A 12,164-nucleotide genomic window follows, 5' to 3' on the forward strand; every position below is an offset into this window, starting at 1 on the left:
TTTTTAAAATGATTGCGCGGTATTTATATAGTCACTACTGCAATTATCTTTTTTTTTTATATATTATAAATGGAATTTTTTTAAATCATTATATGAATAGCAAGAAGTTCTCCCACCTAGCTATGACCAATTTCTCGTTCCTAATTTGGTGACCTTTACTATAATACATTCTCATGTCATTCATGATTAACCTCTTTTTCTCGTTTAAAACTTGATCTTAATTTTTTTGTCAGACCATTTTCATATTTACATGTTTTTTTTTTTTTTTTTTCACGTTTGAAGTTTTATTCTATGAGCGAGACAAAGCTCATGTGAGCCCCTTTAAATCCGGCCGTTGTCGACCACAAAGGAGGACCGTGATCCTTTTCCATGCAGGTGAATAGTCATGCTTCACTCTGGCTTTCCTCGAAGAAGTTCATGTACATGTTTGGATGAATGAGAGAGAATGGCTCCTGATTAAGACCCCCGGCCCCATCACGTCGGCATGTGCACACACAAACACAAACGCAAACACAAAATTAAAGCTCACAGCCTCACACACGGCTTGGGGCACGTCGAATCAATCAATCGGCCACAGATTGCAACGTTTTGCAATGAAGAGGAAGCATGTCTTGGTCTTGGACCTTTAGGGTCATGAGTTTGATCCTTTGGGCGGTTGTGGGTGGCCCATGCCTTTGGAGTGTACGTGATGTATATAGACGTGACCTAGGACCCATGCATGTCCTAGATTAAGACATTCTGAATGCACCCATCCTGTTTCCCCTGCAGTACGCGTGCTCATTTTTGCATGACAAAGAGAGACATCGAATATCTTTCCTTATCATTATTTCATATATTTCGTGATCCATTTCTTCTCCACTTATATACAGCTTCATATTCTCTCGATCGGCTACGTACTAATTAATTCATGCGATGATCATGTATGATGATAAAAAGAAAAAAACAAAAAAACTCAAGTATATATTTATTAAGAATATAATATAATTAATTAAATTTATATATTTTCATCAATTTAAATTTTTAAGACAAGCAACAATTTTACATTATATTATATATAGCAGAGATTTTAAATTCGAAACCTAACTATCTACAGTACTCTACCACATTTAAGGTGAGTTCGACTCACACATGAGACAGAATATAATACAATTAATTAAATCTATATCTTTCATGTGTATTAAGACGTACATGCTTCAATTAAACTTATATGTAACAGAATTAATTAGGACAATATGTATATAGTTAATTTGGGATTATATATACAGCAACTTTACAGCCAATAAGAGGTGAACCTCAATCAAATCAAATTAAAGTTTATTTAACTTTGTGAACTTCTTTATGAATTTAAAATTTATTTCAAGTACCAATCCTAGCTAATTAAGTGCATCTATAAAGAGAAGAATGAGGGGAGGACGGTGCGTGCTAGATACTAGATAGCATGCATTTCCCCCTCAGTTTTGTGGTTACTTTTGAATAAAAAAAAGTAATTTGATGGAACGGAAAAGGCATTCTTCTTCTCATGACTGGGTTAGAGAAAAAGTTCAGATTGGATAGGCATGAAATCTTTATCATCCCCGCCCGGATGACTGATCTCTGTTAATTACATGAAACTCTAGAGATGTAATTGATCGACCAGCTAGCTAATTGGATTTGGGATCATATATATTATAATCATTTTACTTGGTTGTAAAGAACGCGGCTAGCTAGATCATATTGACCCTGATGGGGGATAGATCGGCCACTAGCCGGTTACTGCATTTTTCCTATAGGTTAGAGATCAAATATCAGATCAGATATTGATAAATGAGTTTTTTACTGATCATCATCCTTACATTACATATATATTTGAAAATAATAAAAAAATAAAAGCACGGAGATTGTGAATTGTGCAAGGATAATGAATATAATTTTTTTCGATGATAAATAACAAGTGAAGGGTAGAAGGGATTTTTGTAATTTTTCTCCTTTTTTTTTTTTTTTTTTTTTAGTGGGGGCTGGTTAAATGTTTTTTTCAGCACATGGGAGAACAATCCCTTGGATGGGTCTACAAGGATAGGCATCTCTGGAACTCACTGCTTCAGATAAAGACAATATATATATGTTACCATATGGCGGCAATTGAATTTCACAAATAAAAGCTGCACATGACAACACACAAGCACACACGCGCCCATACATATATATATATATATATATATATCATTACAAGAAAATTATTTATTTGCGACTAATTAATTCTAACGAAATGACTATTTACAATTAAAATTAATTGTAAAAAATCTTTTAGTTGTAATAAATTGATCACAAAAAGCCGTTTTTCTTATAGTGTATATATATATATATATGTGTGTATGATAATGCAGTTCCTGTAAGAGCACTCTCATTGGAATAGCTAAATTAAAGTATATTTTTTATGAATGTAAGATGAATTTAACTTTTAACTATTCCATTTATATAAATCTCTGCATTGGAATAGCTATTTTTTCATTATATGACAATAAAATAATATAAGATAAATTTAATTTTGACTATTCACATCAAATCTCCAAATTGAATTATCTATTTATTCATTATATAGTAATGAGTAATTAATAATTTTGAAAATTTTTTAATTTTTTTAATTATGAATTTATTTTATTTTTTCATATTTTACTATTTATAATATTATATATTAATTTGTAATTGTATTCTAATTATATTTTTTCAATTGTCATTTAAAATGGAGAGAGAAATAATTAATATTAAAAAGAAAGAGAAAGAAATAATATAAAAAGGATTTGATGAATGAATAGTGTCTTCCAAATTTAGAAATTAGTTTGGATATTACTGTAGCTATATTCCAAATATTTAGAATATAGCTAATTCAATGTGAGCAATTTATCCACCTAATAGCTAAATTCTCATTAGATTTAGCTTTTAGCTAATCTAATGAGAATGCTCTAAATGGACTACTTCAAAGAAAAGTCAATAAATTTGCAGTTTCACTTTTTCTTTGTCTTGAGTATCATAATCTCTGCTGAATGGATGAGAATTAAGCAAGTTGTAACTAATTAGCAGCAGCTTGATTTGCCAAAAGCTCAAAGAATCTCATTAACATACTCATTGATCATCACGTGTTCACACTTAGGCCTACAGCATTAATATTCACGCTGAACAAAAAGGGGAACCCATTTATTGGCGCGCAGGATGAGATCATGCGTGTGTACATTTCCTTTTCACTGTGATTTGATATATATATATATAATAGCAACTAGCTTATACTAATTTTCCCGATTAATTTCTAACGAGAATATGCAGTACAGTAGTTAAGTACTCCGGTCTAGCTATCTTGTAATTAGAGGCAGGTGATCTTTTAAAATATATGTATTGAAAAAATCTACACAATCTCCATACACCACATATTTTTTAATTTTATTATTATTTTTCTTTTATTAAATATTTAATATATGAATAATAAATAGAAAAATTAAATTATTTTAAAAAGAATAAACTAAAAAAATTTTAAAAAAATATTAAAATTTAAAAAAATGTGGTGTGTGGAGGTTAGAGAGGTTGTGTAGCATTGCTCTTATATATTCTGCTAGCTAGAAATTAAAGCTATCATGCATATTTATTTAAGAATTATCATGGATTGATTGAGTGGCATAATTCACATCAACTTCAATTGTACATGATGTACGTAAGGACCAAGCACATGCATCATGTACGTACATGTGGACCAACAAATTCATGTCCTACCCTGCAGTAATTAATATATATATATGATGTCACTGATCAATTACATGATCAAGAAACATTTCATTTAATTTGTGAATTAACTGAGATAATTATAAGGTCATATATGAACCAATTACAAGATTGATGATCGATCTACACACAACTGATCAGTACAATTGATCAATCACTAGCTAGCTAGAGGCCGAATTCTGCACTAGCTAACAAATTAATTATGCCATATAATTAATGGAGTACCATTGAATTAACTAGCTAAGTTTGGCAGTAAAATAAACTATAAAAGTGAGGTTGGTGGCCGCCTTCAAACTGAAGGCCAGACAGTACCCTCAATGATCATTATCATAAACCATTGGACTTAGAAAATACAAGGAAAGAAATAATATAAGGGTTTTCTTGATCATCATGATCATATTAGAGTTAGTATACTACATAGATAATTGGCCGGTACCTTTTGGATATTTTAATTTGTTTATTAATAAAAGAGATAATATGATGATCATGATCATCTTGATCTCAAATCAAAGATCACCCATATATTCAACTGATCATCAGATAAGCAAAAGACTGGAATACATGATCAGATCAGAATTAAGAAACTAATTCATATATAAAGCTTCTTTATTATAAACAACGGATATATCGATTATCGCAGTCTTCATAGCCTTATTAATATAGGAAACATTAAGAATATATATCAAAGATAAGAAACTTCCAATATATATATATGTACATGCTCCAAACCATACCCAAATGATAACGCTCCAAGGACATATATAGTGAATTAACATTAATGATTAATAATCAAGCTTAGGAACACCCTCTCTCTCTCTCTCTCTCTCTCTCTCTCTCTAAAAGCTTAATAATTTACATATATATAGAAACAGTACTCCCACCTCGGCCTATATACACTATATAGAATCTTGATGGTGCATATATAATTTAAGTTGACTCATTTGCAAATTACATATGTAGCAATATTCGGTGCATATACCGCATAGTAATCTAGTCATGAGCGGCCGGGTCTTCGCAGCATAGCACATGCCATGTTATAGTACCGTGCATGATAGGACCTTCCCGGCCCCTTTCCAATTCATTGAGAATCTCCAGATGGTAAAATTGAGTAGATGTCTCAATGTACGTACGTACGTAGTCATATATAGACATAAGAATGGTCAATACAATTAACCAGCTGCTTACATATTTCCATGATCTCCTCCTGATCTATCTTGGCTATCCTGATCACAGGGATCATTATTCCATGGAGAAGAATAATACGAACCAGAAGTACTTTGACCAAAAGAACTTCCTTCATGAGTCCCCATCCTCCTTCCAAACTGGGGTGTTGATGTAGGCATCTCGTTGCAGGCATACCGCATCAGGTCTGCATTTGTGGCTTCCAATTCCTTCTGGAGCCGAAGGACATGCCTTTGAAGGACTGAGATGGCTCCAACACAGCCATAGACCGGGTCTTTTATTCGTGCCTCGGCTTCATAGGCCAGAGAGTTGACTGCATCCTCTCTCTGATGGGGAAGGACTTCGTTGAGGAGCTTACTCACATTGCTTGCGCCAAAAATCTTGTGAACATTGGCAAATTTCTGTGGCTCTTCGGGCGGAAAATATGGTGCAAAAATGCAATCTGGCATGCATTTTCTCCGCAAAAATTTACAGGCAGCACAGGGAGAGTTGGAGTAGCTAGAAGAGGCCATATTACTTCACTGCAAGATCAGAATTAAAGCCCATCTAATTTATTATCAAGCAGTTTATGGTGAATTCACTTGAACTTGGAAGACATTATAAGTTCCCTTAAGGATAAATTCATATGTTCAGTTTTTCGAGTAAACTAACTAATTAGAATATTACTGCTGGCTTCTTTGAACTGGAAAAGGCTCACACATATTGAACTAGGGGATTTCTGGGACAGTAGAACTAGGGTTAGCACCACATGCTTCTGTATATATATATAGCTGCTAAAACATTCAGTACTTTATCTTCTTTTCAGATTTTTTTTAAATTTTTTTTTCCTTTCTTGAAATATACATGATCAGTGCCATTTTCTGTGAATATTGCATAGCAAATCCACCCCTCCCCCACTTTGTTTATACAAATAATAACAATAAAAAAAAAAAAAAGAATAAGACACATGAAGATAGGGATGTTTTACTGTGTTAGGATTCTCCATGATGAATTTGCTCAATAGTTTTGTAATTCAACCAGTATGCTAGCTAGTTGTCCTTTGAAAAAGTCTCTCTCTCTCTCTCTCTCTCTCTCTGTTCTTCTCTCTCTTTTGTTAGTCAATAGAGCATGGGTCGATATCCCTACTGTAATTTCAGCTTTTCTCTCTTTCTTCACATCACTGGAATTCTACCTGTCCAATTCCAAACCCCAAATAACCCCGGGGATCAACTTCTATAACCTAAAAATTGAAGAAACATTTCATTCGAAAGAAAGGAAAGTACGTTATATATGATATAAATAAATAAATTATTAGAAAGGCTGCACCTTGTACCTACCCTCTTATCTATGTCGAGGTCTATTAATCGATCAGAAATATTAATATTATTACCTTTTTTTTTCCGAGGTGTAGGCTAGCTAGCTCCTTCAAGATCTATTCTCCGAGAGGTCCCAAGGAAAAGGAAGCTGGAGCTATATAGAGGGAACTTCAAAGAAAGAGGAAACCCTAGTTGCAGGTTAGATATATATAAATATAGTACTGATAGAAAGGTAGACGAAGATGAAGGGAGGCAAAGAGCATTTTCAGTGAGAAGGAACGGGGAGCAAAAGACAAAGGGAAATAAATGGGGCTACAAGAAAAAGAAGGATGACTATGACATTGCCTTTATAATAATATCAAACACTGTTCAACTTCAATCGGCAGCTTAATTAAGTTGAAACTTGTCCGACAAATTATATCTATTATTAAATTTAAGCACAAGCGGTGATTTTACATCCCATCGTAATTTTTTTTAAAACTCCCGTTATATATATATATATATATATATATATATTAATTACAAATTAATTGAGATCTATTAATTAAATGCAAAACATTAATTTGAAATACTTGTGTGGCTCTTTTATTATTGCATATGAAAATCTCTCTTTAGCCTCGTTTGTTTTTATAAAATTTTTTATCTCATTTCATCTAATAATTATAATTTTTTTAAATTTTTACATAAAATAAAATAAACAATTCAATTTTTTTAAATTTTAAAATAAAAATTATATTAAAAATTATATTTTAATAATATTTTATTCAACTTTTAACTTTTATTTCAATTCATCTTATCTCATTTCATCTCCTCTATGAAAACAAACGAGACCTAAAAATGCATCTACGCACAGAAATTAATTTTCGCGCGTTTGTTTAATTAGACTCGATCCTAATAAGAGATTCTCTTAAGCTTGCATGCATGTGATCAAAAGTTTCAAAACCCTAGAAACATATAAATTCCAGCTTGATTCTTCATCGCATTGAAGTTTAAAAAAAAAAAAAAAAAAACAAGTAAACCTGATCAAGGCATGAGTCCAAAGAGAAGAAATCCTACTTTTAGATCATATAATTAATTTGAACTTTGCCTATATATTGTACCAAACATTCATGATCGGTATAATGTTCTCTCTCTCAGAAAAATTTCAGGGTCGACATTGTTCATGATTAATTTGTTTAAAACCATGCGGTATATATGCAGGGATGCCATCCAGCCTCTGAGATATTATATATACTGTTGGCTTCAATTATTGAGTTCGAGTAGCAGCTAGCAGTACGGCCAAACTCCGAAAGTAATTTTACTGTTTGCAGCTTCCATTATTGAATTCAGTAATTTTCAGCAAGCATACAGCGCTGGAATCATTTTCAGTACTACTAAAGTTACAGATCGACAAACTTGACTGAAATTTAATTATATATATTATATATATATATATATATATTATATGTGTGTGTTTTTGGTTGACTTAGCTAGCTAGTACGTACGTACTGATCATCACAAAGTCATACTTGCTGCAGTATATATTAATGGAAAATGATAAGATCCGGATTACTACTATTCTACTATTTATTTATTATTATTTATATATATATTTTTTAATTTTTAATTTTTTTTAAATTATTATTAATAAAAATTAAAAATATATATTTTTAAATTTTTTTTTAATGATTAAAGATGTTAAAAAATATTTAAAAATAATAATAAAAATAAAAAATATAGTAAAGGAGGAGGGAACCGATTGCAAGGGTATCATTACCCTATATTAAATGCTGCCATTAATACGCGCGTAGTGATCATGAGATACAGCTTGCAGGTTGCAAGATAATGAAAAAAATCCTCACAACATTGAAACAAAAACCCAGATCATCGATGTATATACCAACAAGGCAACATGAATATATATCTATATATATGTACGAGATATATATGTACGTACATACATATACATGATGATGAATGCAGTACTATATATAATGGATCGGATGACAATTTCGTATAAAGAAAATCATGAGGCATATACGTAGTTAATTTCTATGCATACAATATGATTGATATATAGAAGTTCATGTGTACGTACGTTATACGTAGTAGTACTATTCTTGAATACTCATACGTACGTGACATGATACGTACGTCGAAAATGAAGATTTTCTTGCAAGGGTGCGTGTGTGTATATATATACAATCTAGATCGTTTGGTCTTTCATAGGCCAAAAAGGCACGATAAGGCTACTTTATTTTTAAAGGTAATTGGGTGGTGGGGGTCGATCGTTCCGTCTTCTTTCTTCTTTTTTTGCTTTTTGCTTAAACGGTTCCTGCAGGTCCTAGAGCTAGCTAGCTAGTTAGGTAGCTAGAATGCTTTCCCAACTTTGATAATATAGAATTCATCCCCAATATTTTTCAAATCACAACTGATCTATATATCAAATTAATTATTACTTGATTTATAATACACAATATAGTTTATATAATTAATTAGTTGATAAAGTTATATGTTTATTTAATACCATGTTACATGATCATTGTCGAATAGTAGTAATGAACATGGGATCGATGATTTTTATTTAGATCTCCTATATATATATATATAATGTACGTACATGATTCTACTTAATTTTTGTAGCCTTATAATATGTGGACAGGTATCTGCATATATATATATATATATATATATATATGGATGTATTTATGCATATTTAAACTTGATCTATTTTATTATTATTTGTCTGGGTTATGATCATGGCCTAGCTTTGGGCATCAAGAAGCTGCAAAGTGGAGCTAGAGATCATGATCATGGGCACTTTGATTAGATCCATATATATATATATATATATATATATATATATATACACACACACACACTCATGCGTTTTGGCCAAAGTGCGAGTCTCGATCGACCTTGCTAGCTAGCTGCAGCGATCGTTCTCATGCTGGGATTCTTTACATGACAGTACTATTAATTGGGGTCATGTTGCAATTGTTTATCGATAAAGGAATAATGGCCCTAATGATTAGAGCAGCAATTATTGGTTGATAGCAGATATATTTATATATCACGCTCGGTTCAATATATGTTCAACATAATGGCTTAATGATTCTGTTATATATTTAATTTGAACTCGAAAGATTGGTTATTGATTATAATATATATTGATTGACAACAAAAACGGCCTGCATCCGTCCAGCCTTTTCTTTAGCAGCAATTCTACAATCTATAGGCATAATAATATATATAAATCTTATGATTTTTCAGAGTAAAAAATTAAAGTTCCAACTCGAAACTACCAAATTCCCCAGCACGACATGGACTTGATCATCTAGATAGATCTTATTACCAAATTAATGTACAAATTAAGTTTAATTAGGGTTCTTCATCATGACTTGCCTGATACTTCTGGAAACCATTATCTTTTTTAGTACTGCTTTATACATTTATTATGCAGGCAAATTAAGGTACGGTTTAGAAAGAAATATGAGATGATTTTAGATGAAAATTAAAAGTTAAATAAAATATTATTTTTTAATATTATTATTATTTTAGAATTTGAAAAAATTGAGTTAATGTTTATTATATTTTGTATGCAAATTTAAAAAAAAATTATAATGATAATCATGAGATTAGATGAGATAAAATATTTTTACTATATATGGGCTTAAATGTCCTGTACATATCGTCCACACGAGGTACGTACTAGTTGTACTACTAGTACTACATAATTAAGCCTGACGGCCTGATCTATATATGATCGAGCAACGTCACAATTTTTTTTGGACAAGCTGCAATTTGAGGAGGTGGCCGGGGCCATCGATTCCTAGCCTAAATGATCCGCCAGTGTAGGAGGGCAGGACGTTGATCATTTATCAACGTCCTTAACATGTGATCTGTAGACTAGTCTCCTTGGTCATTTACTACATATTCTTCTCTTTGTCACTTAAAATGTTATCAAGCTCGGACATGACCAGTTCATTAATTATAATCTGCTGATCGAGTAATTAACATCGATCGCTTTGATTCAAGTTTAGTGCTAGTGTTGTGATATTTCGTAGTACTGCCCATGCATGTTTTGTATCTGTTATGGGAAATGAGTCACCATGAGAACCCATGCATATATTGTTCTTCCCAAAGCTGGCAGGCAGGCGCTCCAGATCATAGAATTCAAAGATGATTCCGTGGTCGTAGTTTTCTCGGTGCATGGGTCATTCGTTAGGTTAGAGGCACTGAGAGATAGCTACGCTTACCAGGTTACTACATCAAAATTTCCCTCCCGCTTTAAATGTCCAAATCGATCGAGTACGTATAGACGAATCAAGCTTTTCAGCCGCTTTCTTCCCGGCCAATTAATTAGCTTGTAGGCCTTGTAGTACCAGTTAATTCCTTTATAACACTACTAGCGACCTTCAATTACGTACACGTACTTCTACGTACGGACCTCGATCCCGATCATGATCCCTGCCCATCTGCTATCAATTTATTGACTTGAATTATTTCACAGTCATGTTCCACTTTTTGAAGCCACCTGCCCTCTTGTAATTTCTTGGTCCAGAGACCCCCACGGCTGCATTTGTACGCGCGTTGTCCCTCGATCTCTGCTTTTCGACTAACATCAATAACATTCCCGATCAAGTAGTACTCATGCATATCAATTTCTCCTGCTGGTCCTTCAGGAAGCAAATATTGTCACCCACGTTGAATGTTGAGATTAGGATATAACAAGTTACACCCATGTTTAGCAAAGATGTCAGAGCTAGCTAGGGAGAAACAAATTAAAGAGATCGATGATCAGTGACGGCTGACAAGTGTTTTTAGGTAAACTATAATTGCTGCTTTGGCTTTATGTTTCTACAAAGTGGAAGGCTGTCTTAGAATAGTCGATCATGCTTGCTGAAGAAGACTCATGAAACGTCGCGGCTCTATGCATAAAAGGGAAATGGCTTTTGAAGTGGAGGATTAAAGTGGAGGATGGCGGCGGCCGGGTGACTTTATGAATAGACGTCTGAAATTAAACAGATCGAGAAAACTCTTCAATATTAAGCTGCACCTCTGATCATGAGCAGTGTCTTATATATAGAAGTGGGGTTATTCGATCCATGTAATTACTTTTACCAGTAGCTAGCTAGCTGATTTATAAGGCATGACCTATTTTAGCATATATATGGTCGTTTCTAAATATATATATATATATATATACGAGGAAATCATTCTACGTAATTATATATGTCTATACGAGGAATGCACAAATGAATCGTCGTAGACGGCTAAATTTAGATCAAGAATATTCTTTAGAATTCTCTAGTACTCTCTTTGTAGATCTGAACTTCACGATAGAAATTAAATATCACATGTTGATTACTTCAATGATAATGCTTAATTTAAAATAAATAAATAAATTCAAATACAAGACGGATGCATGCCTTCATGCATCTTAATTAGATATCGACAACCAAAACACTCACTACAAGAAAATAGGTCTTTTTGCGACGGTTTTCATTTAGCCTCAAAAAAAAATCGTCACGAATGGACCTTAATTAATTGCAACATTTGTCATTTTGCCGTTGAATTCCAATGCAAATTTGGGAAATGTTGATGGGGAATTTACTGTGCAATCATTTACGGCGACTTTACCTATTTTGACCTTTTTGTCGCCGCAATAAACATCAGTACTACAAGAAAACATGGTTTTTGCAACCAAAATATTTTGCGGCGACTCATATTTAGCTGCAAAACGTATTTTATAGGGATCTTTTGTTGCCTTAAATAATACCGATAGAAAATCAATCGACTAGCTAGGTTATATATTTTTTTTGCTACGACACGTTGATCACTGCAAAAAGTTCTAAGATGCCTTATTGACGGAAAAATCCCCAAAATCAATTTATTATGCACCATGATACCCTCTCTCTCTCCTCTAGGGAAATTTGAAACTCACCTCTCCTCACACCG

General features: G+C 32.7%; 1 protein-coding gene across 3 annotated transcripts; it reads right to left on the reverse strand.

Moving 5' to 3' along the window:
• Positions 1–4,659: 4,659 nt before the first annotated feature.
• LOC109007237 (LOB domain-containing protein 25) lies at positions 4,660–6,540 on the reverse strand. 3 transcript variants are annotated; one of them, XM_018986829.2, is made up of 2 exons: positions 6,299–6,540; positions 4,660–5,450 (listed from the first exon to the last, which is right to left on the reverse strand). In XM_018986829.2, the coding sequence occupies exon 2, from the start codon at positions 5,439–5,441 to the stop codon at positions 4,929–4,931; it is 513 nt and encodes a 170-aa protein (XP_018842374.1). In that variant the 5' UTR covers positions 5,442–5,450; positions 6,299–6,540; the 3' UTR covers positions 4,660–4,928. The 3 variants fall into 3 exon arrangements, with proteins under 3 accessions (XP_018842374.1, XP_035549522.1, XP_018842375.1); XM_035693629.1 differs by having other exon boundaries at positions 4,660–5,452; positions 6,302–6,529; XM_018986830.2 differs by lacking the exon at positions 6,299–6,540 and adding an exon at positions 5,897–6,177.
• Between the last annotated feature and the right edge of the window lie 5,624 nt (positions 6,541–12,164).

The sequence above is a fragment of the Juglans regia genome, chromosome 1 (assembly GCF_001411555.2).
Source record: "Juglans regia cultivar Chandler chromosome 1, Walnut 2.0, whole genome shotgun sequence".
Classification (NCBI taxonomy): domain Eukaryota; kingdom Viridiplantae; phylum Streptophyta; class Magnoliopsida; order Fagales; family Juglandaceae; genus Juglans; species Juglans regia.